The following is a 15,341-nucleotide window of genomic DNA, read 5'->3' as shown; positions in this document are numbered from 1 at the left end:
GTTTATCTATCTAAATATTTAAAAGTGACCACAACTTATCACCCATCCCCGCACATTAAAATTTAATCAAAATTAATTAAATTATGTCGATGTTTGTATTTATACTTTTAAACACATGTATATATGTATAAGTATATGTGTCTATGTATAGGTATATATGTATATATGTATAAGTATATCATTGAAAAGTACAAGGCAGCCCAAACATCCTGCCCAACATGCCATTAAGCAAGAGAGAATAGATAAGCAGAGCAAAACCAAGAACACCCAAAATGCCCCTTTAACCTATATCCAGGATTGTAAAGTGATAACCAGGTTTTAATCTATTCATTATATATAGAGAAGGTACCAGAGTAACCCAGGTTTTAGAGAAATAATCTGCACATACCTAGGTTCAAGAAGTGTATGTATTAACACCTATCTATTTCAGAATGTGTCTTATGCCATTAGTGTTTCCATACAAACCCAATGTCCACCTCAACACAATCAGTCGAGATAGATTTATGGCCTGAGAGACCACCAAATCCTGTACAGTGAAAACCAATGTATTGATTACCAAACATGGTATCAGGCATCCCTCAACACCTCCTCATAATAACGCAACATCATCAGACAGGAAATACTCTCCACCTGACAAAGTGCCAAAGGACACAAAAGAAGCCATCATCCAAGTGCAAAATACAAGTCAAACAGCAGTACCACAAAAGCAATTACCCATTACTACGCGTGCATTCAACGCATACCCACGAGCAGGACAAAAATCGTGAGGCAAATTCCTGCTACAGACACCCAATATAAATAAATAGCCTATATGCATCCAGTTCCTGCAATAATCCATTTAATATGGACTACTCAATGTGGTTAGACAACTATAATATGTCAGCAATACGACAAAACAGAGCATCAGGCAATCCCTGAACATCTAACAAAACAACTCACTATGAGATCTGCCAAAAACAATGAGGAAATAACATGGCACACATGCCACTATTCCACAGAAAGGTAGACTCCACCTATACATCTATCCCTATGGAATCAAGGCATCAGCCATCCTGTATAAGCTAGCAAACATGTATGAAGCCATCAAAGGGAGAATAAATTGCAAAATCTTCAAGGCCATTCAGTTAGCAGCAACAAACGTAAACTGAACAAATGCATTTGTTAAAAATATGCACCTGATTAACCGAAGGAGGCGCACCCCCGGATGTAGCCAGAGACAAAGCCATATCTATTGTAACAAGCACAAAGGACTAAGTGAGTGGATAGACCACTCACCTTGAGTTATATAGGAAGCCATGCACCATCTATGTAGAGCTCCCGCCATTCACAGCAGAAGATCCAGGGCCCCAGTCGTTTTGCAGGCGAATATCCAAGTATTCATGGAAGTAAAGAGGCGGACGGCTACCAAACCCAATGCCCACCATATATAGCATAACCTATTAAATGGTTATCAATACACCAAGGCTAAATCCAGTCCAAAAACACCAAGGATGCAATACCAAGGGTCCAGTCATGTGCCAATCTAAATTAGTTAAAAAGATCTTTGTAGCAAGATAAATTAGTTAAGGATCCAGTCATATGCCCCACAATTAGAATGAGGTTATTAACTCATTTTTTTTTAAAAGGAAGCAAAGAAATCTTGTAATATAGAATAAGAGTGCCAGCCTAGCAACCAAATAGTTCTAATGCAAGAGAAATGTGTGTGTGTGTGTGTGTGTGTGTGTGTGTGAGAGAGAGAGAGAGAGAGAGAGAGCAGGTGTGTATATGTGTGTGCATGTGTGTGTGTGAGAGAGAGAGAGAGTTTCAACATTTGAGAGTGTGTGTACGTGACAAAGAGAGGGAGAGGGTCATGTGCATGTGCATGTGTGTGTGTGTGTGTGTGTGTGTGTGTGTGAGAGAGAGAGAGAGAGAGAGAGAGAGAGAGAGAGAGAGAGAGAGATGGTTGTAGAGAGGGAATAGTTCTTTTCTGGAACCTTGGTCGGCCGGCCGCAGCAACGCACGGGTGCAATACTAGTAATACATTAATAAAAGGCCTCATGGTGGCAAGCTTCTACAAAAATGGTCAAAAGTGAATACATACAAAAGTGAATGCATTTAATCATAATTATTCAAAAGTGTATACATAAAATCATAATTAGGTCAAAAGTGTATACATACAATCATAATTATTCAAGGCTTAGGTCAAAAGTGTATACGTACAATCATAATTATTTAAGGCTTACAAAATAAAAAAATTTCTTATAATGAGTTGGTCAAAAAGAGGATAGAATATCTTTTGAGCTCATAGGGAAATGAATTCTTTTTATTTAGAACTTGGCACATAAATGTTACATCTTTTCTAAGACGTGTTCATTTAGGGGACAAGATCAAGTTTGATGTGGAATCATCATTACTTGAATAAATGGCCATTGTAGATTGAGTGGATTGGTACTACACACTAGTAGAATGGTATCCAACAAAGAAATTCAAGATCATCATGGCATGAGGAGGAAAAAATAAAGATTGACACTCACAAAACATGGAAAATCCATTTTTTACGTTGACAAAAAAATAAGTGGTTAAATAATGTTTGGAAGAGCTACACTAACAATTTAAACAAAAATCTCACAATGTAATATCAAAAAAAGGGTATGATATGAAGTGTCATACACACACAAAAAGGTGTACCAAAATGAAGTGTCATACACACACAAAAAGGGTATGATATGAAGTGTCATACACACACAAAAAGGTGTACCAACATGGAATCATTTTCCTCATCCCTCCATCATAGTGTATACTCCTCTCAACAATTGACAACTTTGTTGCACCTTTTCAAGCTACATGGGGCCCTCCCTTAATCATTTTAACAAATCTACTAAAAACCTTCACAAGTAGGCAATGCATGCTCTTATAACTCATTATGGATGGCTCCCTTGTATGTGTCGTCTCTCACAACAATGGAAGACACAAGAGAAACCTATTTCCTTATCTCTTTCCTATGGTTGGGTTATGGGTCATCTTGGGCTCCTTCTCTCTTAGTCTACATGACTTTCTATTTCATATTGCACTTAACCCCAGGGAAAAACACCTTTCCATCTAGGTGGTGTTGTAAGGGAGGAGGATAGATAAATGTCTAGATTACATGATGTGTTGGAAGAAAAAATGATGTGCATAGGAGAGCAGGTTGTGATTAATTGCTTTAATTAGGTAGACATAGGGAGAGCGCACCTTAGGGCTAGGAGTAGGAAACTCCTTAAAGTTGGCTACGGATAGATCTATGTAGGGTTTGTTTATTATATATGGTGGTGGCCTTGGGCCCCCTAAGATTGGTGACAATCTCAGTGATTGTGAAGAACACCTAGATATACAAAAACGAGCACATCTTTGTGCATCTATGAGTATTCACATATCCCAACTAGTTCTCGATTCAAACTAATAACTTCTAGCTCCTAGTCAAATGCACTACCAACTTACCTATGGATATTCACATATCCCAACTAGCTCTAGATTTAAACTAACAACCTCTGGCTCCTAGTTAAATGCACTACCAGCTCATCTAACATCATCATGTGCACATGTGAATGATGCAAATGGAGGTTTGGGCCCCTTAATGTGATGGGAAAAATCCCTCATGCTAGTATGTAGGGCCCATGTGGTCATTTTTAACTTGAATATATAATAAAATAACCATGCCTATATTTATCCTTGGCTAGGTTGCCTTAAGGTTAATGTCCCCCCTAACCTTAGCCAAGTTGCCTTAAGGTTAGGGTCCCCCTAACGTTAGCCAAGTTGCCTTAAGGTTAGGGTCCCCCTATGAATGAATGTGATGTTTCCAAGTGTTGGAGGAGGAGGATCTCGATGATGAGGCAAAATTTAATATCACCTGTATCACCATAGGTTAACTTTATTATAACTTATATTAATTAAGTGGACACATTAATGATAGTTTAAGCCTTGTGGAAAAGCTTTTTATTACCATGCCCTTCAAACTCCTTGGAATTTGGCCAAATAATTTTGTGATTCCTTTGAATTTCACCAAATAGTTTTCAAAGGACCAATGCACATGCATAAACTATGTTGTGTGGCTTTATAACATATTTTTCTTTCTACTGAACCTCACATGCATTGATATAGGTAATAACAATTAATGTATCCATGTCATGTGTATTTGTTAAGATGCAAGAAGCTCTTTTTTCTTCCTTATTTATGTCATTTCATGTCAAATGGTCAAAAGTAAATGATGTTGATGCATTGAAGTGCCTATAAAGTAAATGATGCTGATGCATTGAAGTGCCTATAAAGAAAAGAATATGCCTTGAGTACATGCTTCAAAGAAGATTGAGACAACATCGAAACATATGTGTAGATGAAAGAAAATGGACCTTTTCACCAATGTGGTGAGTGTTTTCATATATTACGAGTAGGCATCTCCTCAATTGTAGAAATTGACATGACTCCCTAAATCCCACCTAGTTTTTAGCATTTTCTCCCTTTAAAAAAATGGAGAAAATGGCCCTTTTCACCAATGTGGTGAGTGTTTTCATATATTACGAGTACGCTTCTCCTCAATTGTAAAAATTGACATGACTCCCTAAATCCCACCTAATTTTTAGCATTTTCCATGTGTTTTTTGATGGGGAATGCACGTATATTTTATGATTGAGTTACTAGAGAATGGATAAGATGCATGACCATAAAAAGAAAGCTTGATTACAAGTTTTTTTAAAAATATTTGTTTCCTTGAGTGATAGTTTGATGATGTATTAATTGATTGCCTCCATAATACATGCATCGAGAGCTCTGGCACTATAACCAAAGGCTTGGGGCATTCACTTTAAGAATATGTGAAATAGCACAAGAGTTCAATAGAAAGAATTTTATTATTTCTTTTTTTGAGATAAATTTGCAGAAATATATTACATAAGGGTATTGTTTAAAGGATTTCGAAAAAAAGTTGTAAGTTTATAAAGAAAAAAGGGTTCATTTTATTTTTACCAAATTTTTAGATAAGGGATTTTATATATAGGGCTTGAATGCACACGATTTTTATATAGTGACCTCCCGGAGACGAGATGATACAATCAACAAAAGTATTGTTTTCCCCCCAATTAGGATTCTGTATTACCTTGTAAGTATCACTTTCATAGAGATTATATTTGGTGAAGCCAAATGATAACGAATCTTTGATGTTCTCATTTGCATGAAGACAAACTGGTACAAAGCATCATTTTCACCAAACTCTTTTTAGCATGGTGTAATTCTAGTACATTGATGTTGTCATTCAGGATGTGACATTGGGTGACTAATGCTCCCATGTATGGGATTGACAATTTCTTGCAAGAATATATAAATTAGTTTTTTTGAAATAGTTACTTATAAAACCAACCAATAGTCAAGCATAATGGTGTACACTAATGTCTTAATCTTGAAAAAAACAAGGACCAAAACTAGAGATTGATGGGCCTAATGTCCACTTAAAACATTTTTGTCAACAAATCATAAAACATACGATTTTTTTTTTTGGGAAGATTTGTAGCTAACATTTCACGTAAAATGTAGATTTGGAGCTATTTCACTTGAAATGTGTCAATTTATTAGTTTTGAGAAGGTGAGAAAATACATTTACATGCAAAAATGGGAAAGTGGCACCGGTGGCCCATGACAGCATTGTAGTTTTTGTAGGCTGGTCTCCCTTGGGTAGGACTAAGCATTTGCATAACTCTTAATCGAGGGAGATTTTACATTCATTGAGATATCCCTAACTTGTTGTTATGCTCACACAAGAATGACATTTTAGTAGATTTGATCCTCCCTAAATTTTACCTAATGCTCAATTCTTGTGTTTTTAAAACTTTAGAAACTCTAAAATATATGAGAATAACATCATTCAAAGTGTAACTTTCTCCTTGTCCATTTTATAAAGAAATTTGAAAGGATGTATTTTATGCTCACTAGTTTAGCATGTGATTTATTTCAATCTAGGATAATAAATATCTAACAATTAATGTATAGTCCAAGTAAGTTTATGTGCATTTTTCACTTGTTTTGTAAATTGTAAATGGAATTCAAGTTTTAGAGCGGAGAAAATATATTGTGCACGTTAAAAAATGAGAACTTTGTAGGTTTATCATATATAGGTGAAGACTAGTACACGTGTGAAAAATAGGTTGTGTGTGGGGAGTGGTGGGGCCACATGGATGGCTTCACAAGTTCATGAATGTGACATAAATTTGGCATAAATGCATATTTTCTCCTTGCTATTGTTAGTGCAAACACATCATCACAATCATCATGTATCCATATCACTCTTCAATGCTCTTTAGCTTCTTTAGCAGTTTGGCTTCATCTAGGTGCCCAACGTATGCTTGGAAATTTGGAATTTTTAGAGGGGTTTTTAATAGCACTTAGAGAGCCATGTTATCTCGGTCGTGGGGGCATTTATGCTATCGAAATCACTTGGGATTTGCACCCGGCCCAACTACGAGGCATTCACTTCACCACAATGGGTGCCCAACCCAAGTGGCAATGTCCGTCCCATTGGTCATGGTGGAGGATTGAACTTGGGTTCTTTTCCAGATACTTCAACGCTCTATCCACTCCACCAGCGACCTGGGGACAATTTTTTGCTTTTTGAGTACTACATCAATCCTTTTCACCATGGATTAAAGAACAAATTGTAATCTTGAACAAGGGTTTTCTTCGCACTTTGATAGCTCTAGGCTAAGTTGAGCCTATCTTTTCTTGAACTCTAAAATGAGGGACTATAAGGTAACTTGGACTTTAAGTGTAACCCATTACTCAACAAAAATTCGTTGGGGGTGGCCTTTTCTTTTATTAGGAGGAGGTTTTTAAACCCTACACCTTATGGTGGTGTTGTGGGGAGGGGTTGAGTATGGAACCCGAGAGCACCTAGCTTCCGAAGTTAAAGCTTTACCAATGGGCTACTTCCCAGCCCCAGGAGAGGCCTTCTTTTGGAACCCTGTTTTCAAATGTCGCTCTAGAGCCTTCACTTGCATTCTCTCTCTCTCTCTCTCTCTCTCTCTCACACACACACACACACTCTCTCTCTCTCTCTCTCTAAAACACACTCATCAAGAGCCTTGACTTGCATCTCTCTCTCTCTCTCTCTCACACACGCACACACACACTCTCTCTCTCTCTAAAACACATACTCATCAAGAGTCAAGACTTCTTATTTTGCACATTCAATCTCTTCTATGACATGCTCTCTCTTCATCTTCATTGCTGCAACATTGATGACATGCTCTCTCTTCATCTTCATTGCTGCAACATTGATGACATGCTCTCTCTTCATCTTCATTGCTTCCCACACCGCAACATTGCGTATTACAAAAGCATTAGCGTCCCATCTCTCTCTCTCTCTCTCTCTCTCTCTCTCACACACACACATATTCTCTCTCTTTCCATCGTTGCCTGCAAGTGGGATTGCTACTAGCACCCTACAGTCGAAGACACCCCCTCATCTCCAATTCTTTGCGTTTTATAGCCTCCATCCGCCATTGTTTCTCGGGATCTCTCTTTCTCCATCGTCAAGCTCCGATCTGGCGCCACACGATCTGCAGGAGATGGCCTCGGATCTGGCGCTCCATGGTCTCTGAGCAGCTTGTGCGAGGTTCGGTCTTCTCCATTGCTGCTGCTGCCGCCGCAGAGCTTTCTTCTTTTGCTCTTTCTGCAGCACAGCAATGGACTCTGATGTGGGGAAGCTCTTCATTGGCGGCATCTCGTGGGAGACGAGCGAGGAGAAGCTGAAGAGCTACTTCATGGCCTATGGCGAAGTGGAGGAAACAGTGATCATGAAGGATCGCGCCACTGGCAGAGCTCGTGGCTTCGGCTTCGTCGTCTTCGCAGACCCCGTTGTTGCTGACAGAGTTGTCCAAGAAAAACACACCATCGATGGAAGAATTGTAAGAACACCATTTGCATTTTTGCTTAGATTAGCCGTCCCACTCTTACTCCGTTCGATCGTCTGGTAAATCTCCTAATCCGTTTGATCATCTGGCAAGTTCCCTAATCCGTTTGATTATCTGGCTAGTCCCTTCATCCGTGTATGTCAACGAGATTAGTTACTCCCTAATCTCTCTGTTTCAGGTTCTTGTCCGTGTATCGCAACGAGATTAGTTGCTCCTTTGATCCGATTATTGTACAGATTAGCTGTCCATTAATCCCTTTATTTCATCTGTAACGCAACTAGATTGTGTCTCCCCCAATTCGTTTGCATTATCTAGAGGTCCCTAATTGGCATATTGCTACTAGATTTGCTGTCCCGTAATCTCAGTTAAAGCCTTTATCTGGCGTTCCTTCGATCCGTTTAATACTGTGCCTCATCCGTTTGTTGCATGTAGATCAGCTGTTTGTTGCATCTAGAATAGCCGTTCCCTAATGCATTCGTTGCACGTAGATCAGCTGCCTTTTGACCCGTTTGTTGCACCTAGAATAGCCGTTCCATAATGCGCTTGTTGTGACCAAATTAGCTGTTCCTCCATCCATATTTTGCAAAGTGCTTCATCTCACCTGTTTCTTTAAGTTGTACATTATGTGTCCCTAAGTTCATTAGGATTAGTTGTCCCTTAATCCGTTTAGTTCAATTAGAACAGCTGTCTCTTAATCTGTTTATTTACTAGATCAGCGGTCCCTTGATCCGTTTATTGCAACCAGATCAGCTGTCTCTGAATCTGTTTATTACAACTAGATTAGCTGTTCGTAGTTTGCGTGGTGCATCTTGATCAACATTCTTTTGGTCTGTTTAGATAGGAATTGCTGTCACTTAACTTATGCTGAATGTAAAAAAATTATGCATTGCTGTCTCTTGATCCATTCAGGTTGAAGCTAAAAAGGCTGTGCCTAGAGATGAACAGCAGAGTACTCCAAGGAACAGTAATGATGGCCTTGGGCCTTCAAATCACACTAGGACCAAGAAGATTTTTGTTGGTGGTTTAGCGTCCTCTGTCACTGAGAGTGATTTCAGAAAGTATTTTGAGCAGTTTGGCACTGTTATTGATGTGGTTGTGATGTATGATCATGGTACTCAAAGGCCACGTGGCTTTGGTTTTATCACTTATGACAGTGAAGATGCAGTGGACAGGGTTCTCCAGAAATCTTTTCACGAGCTGAAGGAAAAAATGGTGGAGGTGAAACGCGCAATCCCCAAGGAATTTTCTGCTGTTCCATTTCGGAATAATGGAGCCGGAGTCAGTGCAGGTCTCAGAGGAGGGCCTTATGGTGGTGGAAATGGGCAGAATTTCAATGCAAATCCAGCAGGTCTTTATGGAGCCCGAATGGATAGTAGATATGTCCCTTCCCAGGGTGGTAGTTATTCACCTTATGGTGCTGCAGGTTATGGAAGTAATGGGAACTTCAGTGCTAGTTTGAATGCAGGATATAATGCTAGTCCTTATAGAGGAGGGAGTGGAAACTATGGTGGAGGTAGCTTTGCAGGTGCACCTAATGCCGGTGTCATTTATGGAGGACGTGAAAGTGGTTATGGTGGTAGTGCTTCAGGTGGTGGGTATGGCAGCAGCACACCTGGAAGAAATGTATGGAGCAGTGGAGTGGCTGGCTATGGTAGTCGTAGCTCGGCAGGAGGTTATGGTGGCAGTGGCGGTTCTGGTATCAGTGCTTATGGTGGAATGGGAATTTGGGGTTCTGCCCAAAGCCCTAGCAGTAGTGCTGGGTATGGTAGTAGCAGTTTTGGCTATGGTACCAACGACAGTGCATTTGGCTCAAGCAATGCTTCTTACACCAGCCGCAGTAATGGATATGGGAGTTCATTAGGTGGATATGTTTCAGGTTCAGGTTCAGGTTCAGGTTCTGGTGCTTATGATAATAGTTACAGAGATGTCTACGGTGGTTTGGGATATGCAGAGCGAATGCGCAAATTTGCTGGAGCTGACACTTCCAACTTGGTCAGTGTTAGATCTGGAGGATTAGCATCTGGTGTTTATAATGTAGGTGGCAGTAGTGGTGAAGCTGCAGCTGTAGGATATAGTGCTGGATATGCGGATGGAAGACAGTCTCATCAAGGTAGAGTCTTTTCTCCAATGAAAGCCTGTGTCTGCTTTGTGAATGCATCGTGCCAGTTGAGTGTTGGTGTGTTGAGTGCATCTGAAATGATGAAATCAGAACAAATCATAAAACTTAAAAACACGTGTTTTACTACTAGCTGCACCAAACTATCTACTAGGAAATCTTGTCTTCCTTGCAGGAAGATTGCAACATTTAGCGGAAGGTAAAATTTAAGGAACAACTTTGACTTTACACTAGCTTCTTAAGGTTTCTGGTAACCCTCTGGACGTGTTTCGTGTCTAAGAAGCTGAGGCTGTTTTCTAAGGCATTCTGTTTTTATTCAATTTCAAATGCCCACTCATGAAAATTTTGCGATGCCATTTTTATTCGCAGATGGTCTCACCCTGGCCTATAAGCTGGCAAGTCATGCATGTGCTCTGCCATTTTGATTGACTTAACAAATATCAGAGTGGAAATTTGCATATCCATGACATTCATGAGTGGTCCCAATGGCCTCCTGTTATCCCCTGTTGTGCAGACTCGTCCTCTTCCGAGCTGTGGGAATCTGCTGCAACTTAGGAGCACTGGAGATGGGCTCTGCGTTTCTGTCAAGAAGGGGCCCAGATTCCATATGTGAAAAAAGACTGGCTGCACTTCTAAGCAGCTTCGATGATTCCCTGAATGGACTTCCAGTGGTCATGGTCCCGGGAATGCGTGAATGAGTGGTGTTTCTACCAGAAGCAGCTGAATGCATGAATGAGATCAGTCCAGATGCTTCTGGTTGTCTCTGGTGTTCGGGGGGGGTGGAGGGGAGGTGGGGGACAATCTTCTCTATGGCCTCTCCACACTTGGCACAGCACATATCCCAATCTGTGAGACTACTGATCATATTCTCCACATGGAGCCCGGAGGAGTAGAGGGACATTGGCTATAGCAACCTAGTCCAAGTGAAGAAGCTTATGCCAGGGAGGCCCTGAACAATCAAGTGTGCAATTGTGGCTATTCATGTTGTGATGCCGGGTGGTTGTACTAGCAATGCCGCTCGGTCTCAATCAGTGCTTTACAACCAGAGAAGTGGTCAGCTGATAAGCGCTGATGGATGGTGGAAATAAAGCATTAATATGTTGAATGGTTGGCTAAATGTAGCTAAGCTGCTTATCTTGCATTCTGACCAAAGTTTGGACCCTCTTGCTTGTGTTCTGCCTACCCACTGCTGCTTGCACCCGGCCACCCTTTTAATGCTAGTTTGGCAGTCCACCGAAGACTACTCAACTGTTTGGCATCGTGCTGGAGCCTGGTCGTCATCATCATCATCTTCGGTTTGTTGTCATTTTCTGCAATGTTTGGCTGCTCCTTGTAAGCTTCCTGCCTCATTTAGTTCTCTTTCCCATTGCCTCTAGGACAGTCATTCCCCATCATAGGTGGGCACCTAGCTCTACAACCCATTGCTTCCCTTTTCTCCTCTGTGAGGCCTTGCTCTTTATTAAAAGGGTGCAAAATGTCCCAAACCACGGTCCCTAACACTGGGGCTGCCCTTTAGCACCAACACATGCATATGAAAGGATTTTGATGCATGCAAAATCCTCCTTGGGGTAGTTTTTCTGCATGGATTATACGGGTTGATCAGGGTTTCCACTTAACAGAAACAGTCCTAATTCAATAAGTCAGTACTGACATCAATAAGGCTAGCCAAACACCTGTCCGTACAATTTGTACTACTCGTTGGCGGCCTGCTCAACAGCTAGCCAGGGATCAGCGTCATATGTGTGCAATCCTCGTATGTTTTAAGGTAGGCTGTACAAGTGTGTAGGTCCTTAGAGATGTCATACAACTGTCGGTGGCAGGGAACCTGCGAAGGTGCGAAAAGTTGCAGGCAATGGACGCTTCTGGCTGAGAAATGTCAACAAAGTGTTTGTCCATATGGCAGGAAAGATCCGAGTGGCTGTTTCTCTCTTTTCTATGCAGAGGATATGGAAAGAGATGCATGGGCCGGAAAGCTGGCTGTTTAAGAGAATGAACAACAGCACGAGAGTGAAGCACACTTGCAGATGCACGAGTTTCTCACTGTAAGAATGGCGTCAGCCAGTGGTGGATCAACTTTCAAGTGCTGAAGTCACTTCAGGCTCTGTGCATGTTCGGCATCAATGAAAAGTAGATCAAGAGGACTGCTTTCATCTTGAAGTCCTATTCTTTTTGCATTTTTCAAATCCAATCAAGAGACCATAATCTGTACACCACGACACACAGATAGTAAGAGGTGAAAGAGACCAAGGTGAAGGTACTTGTAAGACGACTCATAGTCCCAAGGAGTGAAGTTTGAACTTTGAAGTGAAGGAGACACTCTGTGAAGCAGAAGATGGGGAAGAGTGAAGCAGCAGTGCAAGCGCTGCCTTCCTCCCATAGCCTGCAATAGGGTGTCTTCCATCACAGATTGCCTCTCCAGCATTGTACTCTGTAATTGAGGCTCTTGTGATGCTTGGTATGCCACTGACTGCTGTAGTCCAAAGTCTCCAACTGACTGAATTTGAAGAGGACATGTGGTAAGGGATGAGTACAGCCCACCCCTTGGCTTTCCAAGAGTGGCTGTGGTGTGCTGGGGCTGCCTTTTGAGGTCAAAAGCATGTTTGTTGGTAGCAGGCCAGCCTGCAATTTTAGACTGCCCAGATGCTACTTGTTAGGCACCCGATCCAGACCCTTGTGCTGGTTACTTTACCTCTCTAAGTTCTGTGTGAATAATTTTTCAATGTTTTCTTAATTCAAAATCAGTGTGCAATCCCGAAGTTTGATGTTTCCCATTATGCTCTTACCAATGCATCTACTTTTTGCAGGTGTGCCTGCCTAGGTAGTGCGCTCTACCCCTTCTCCAACAGAGGAGCATTGAAATTCTTGTTCGATTTTAGGCCTTGATGATAGGTTAGCAGTTTCGGTTGTGATAAAAATACATACATTTTGACATTTTGGAGGACCCTTTTCCAAGCCTTACATTCACAAGACAGGACATACCAAAGGGTGACTCTGTCACCTCTCGAGTTTTAAATTCAGCTTTGTAGATCTTTGAAGTACGCAACTGGAGATGATTGAATGTAAAATTCTACAGGTTTTTACAGGCATGTACAACAACTGAGAACAATACCATGCCCAGTTTAGAAAATGGTTGGTTTATAGCCCTCCTAAAATTCTTTTGTAATGTAGCAAAACTGTTTTACCAGCTTAGGACTTGGCATCTCTCTTGATTCCTGTATGGGAGAGACTTCTAGTTTTGAAACATTAACCCTGCTAGAGTGTTCACTAATAAGTGGTTATTCAAAGTGACGATTGGGCTTGAATTTTAGAAGATTTCCTTGTGGTTGTTTCTAACAGCTTGTATTTGGGGCTTTGTGCTGTATACAGTATTTTGGAACCTGGGGGCCAGTGCCTGGATGTAGCATTCATTTGCTTTCTTAATTTTCTATGGATGTAAGACTCGATGTTTCATTGAAGGCAAGGATTTGATGTAGGATGTTGGCAGTCCCAGTCTCTGGCTTGAGCCTTGCCGAGTCCCGACTGTTTTTCAAGACACTCTCTTCAATGTTCATCCACCATTTCTGCTACCTTGGCCCTAGCCCCACCCATCGCCTCTGACCCTCCTGGCCCGGGGGCTGGGCCTTGCTGCTTAGCTGCTCCACGCCTCTGCTGAGAGAGGCTCAGAGCCTTTCTCGATGAATTTTCAAAAGAAAAGCTAAATTTAAAGCCCCCTATGTTTTTAGGGCCCTATGCTGCTTCCAAAACCTTAAAGGTTTGAAAAACTTTGAATTTTAAAGTTCGAAGGTGGAGCTTCTATAACGAGGGACACCTTTGGAGCAGTCCCTTTTTGTGAACCTTATTGTAAGGTTCATTAATTAATGCTTATATACATGGCAATTAATTAATAGCATGCTCACAAAGATTGCGATGGTGGAAGGGGAGCTCAAAGTGGCCGTGTGTGACCCACATGATGTGTTCAATTACCCGTGATGAGTCATATGTTAGTTGCCTCCATGAGACGCACATATACTTATATTGAGTTGCCCTCGTCAGGCAAGCTCATACGAGTGTCCGCATCTACACCACGATAGAGCCCTAAAATGAATGTAATTGGCCATGAGAGAGCCAAGTATGAGGGAGGGACCATGAAAGAGTGTGAGTGGCATGTGACCACTAGGCTTGAGATGCAAGGAGGGCCAGCTTGGCACTTTTAAGGGATGGTGTTTGAAAATAAGGCTCATAGAAATGACGTGTGTGTATTGTGTAATAGTATGTATGTCTTGAGTTTGAATGGTTTGGGGTAGTATAAGTTGCAAAAGTTTGAGTGGTTTTGATGACTAGGATGATTTGATTGATTGTGACTAGGATAGATAGGATTAGGTGATGTTATGGATGAGGGTCGAAGTGTGACATACAAGATGATGTCAAGATAAGATGTACTTGGTCTCACTCTTTGTGTGAGCTTTATGTTGATGTGTTTTTAGAGCTCCTTATCTTGATTTCTTTGCTTAGTTCCATTTTAATTAATTTAATTCATTCATGGTATTGTTTAGCTTTAGTTCACCATGAATTTCAACACGGTATTAGAGCCAACTCCATTAGCTAGGTTTCTAAGGAGATTATTGAAATGATCAAGGCATTAGGGTGGAATCTTTAGTGAGTTTAACACTTGGATTAGGGAGGATTTTATTTATTCTCTCTTCTCTCTTCCCTCCATGAGAGCTTGCTATTGTGTTCTTCAAAATTGGAACCTAAAGTCTCCCCATCTTATCTCTTTGGCAATAGTAGAGAGTAGTTGCGACTACTAGTAGCATGTGTACAATAGAAGAAGCGAAGGAAGAGAAGTAGCGTAAAGGAGGAGTTGACTCATATTCTTAAAGATCTCTGAACCTTGTAAGTGCAACAGTCATTGTTGCTATAAGTCAGCATTGGAGAGAGTAGATTAAGAAGAAGTGAAGAAGCTTGAGTGTTTGAAGTATTTTAATGCAAGCAAGAATCAGCGACTAGTTTGTACAAGAAATGGTGAGAAAGTGCAATGAGCTCAAATCATCATTTGTTGGGTAGTTGTCTAAATACTACAAAAACATTTTCTTTTAAACCAGCAACAAGAATGCTCTTGAGCTCTATTTACCACTCCGTAGGTTAACATGGTTTCAACTGCCCAACCTACCATAAGGTGCTCATTTGCTCGAGCAGACACTTATCTTTTGTAAGATGACACTAAAGTGGCTTTACCTTGAGCTGAATGTGAAACAAGGAAAGTTTAAGGACTTCATGTACATACTTGCTTAAGAGTAGTAATAGAGGTTGAACCTTTTTTAAGTTTCCTCGGT

The 15,341-nt window shown here is 40.9% G+C and overlaps 1 protein-coding gene across 1 annotated transcript; it reads left to right on the top strand.

Moving 5' to 3' along the window:
- The first annotated feature begins 7,385 nt into the window (after window positions 1–7,385).
- On the top strand, window positions 7,386–13,332 carry LOC147611107 (heterogeneous nuclear ribonucleoprotein 1-like). The gene is made up of 3 exons (XM_086785767.1): window positions 7,386–7,907; window positions 8,823–10,023; window positions 12,834–13,332. Exons 1-3 carry the CDS (start codon window positions 7,686–7,688, stop codon window positions 12,845–12,847), a joined length of 1,437 nt encoding a protein of 478 aa, XP_086641893.1. The 5' UTR covers window positions 7,386–7,685; the 3' UTR covers window positions 12,848–13,332.
- Window positions 13,333–15,341: the final 2,009 nt, after the last annotated feature.

Source organism: Cibotium barometz, chromosome 48 (genome assembly GCF_041138505.1).
Source record: "Cibotium barometz isolate CiBa-2024 chromosome 48, ASM4113850v1, whole genome shotgun sequence".
NCBI lineage: Eukaryota > Viridiplantae > Streptophyta > Polypodiopsida > Cyatheales > Cibotiaceae > Cibotium > Cibotium barometz.
This window is presented reverse-complemented; position numbering and strand designations above follow the sequence as displayed.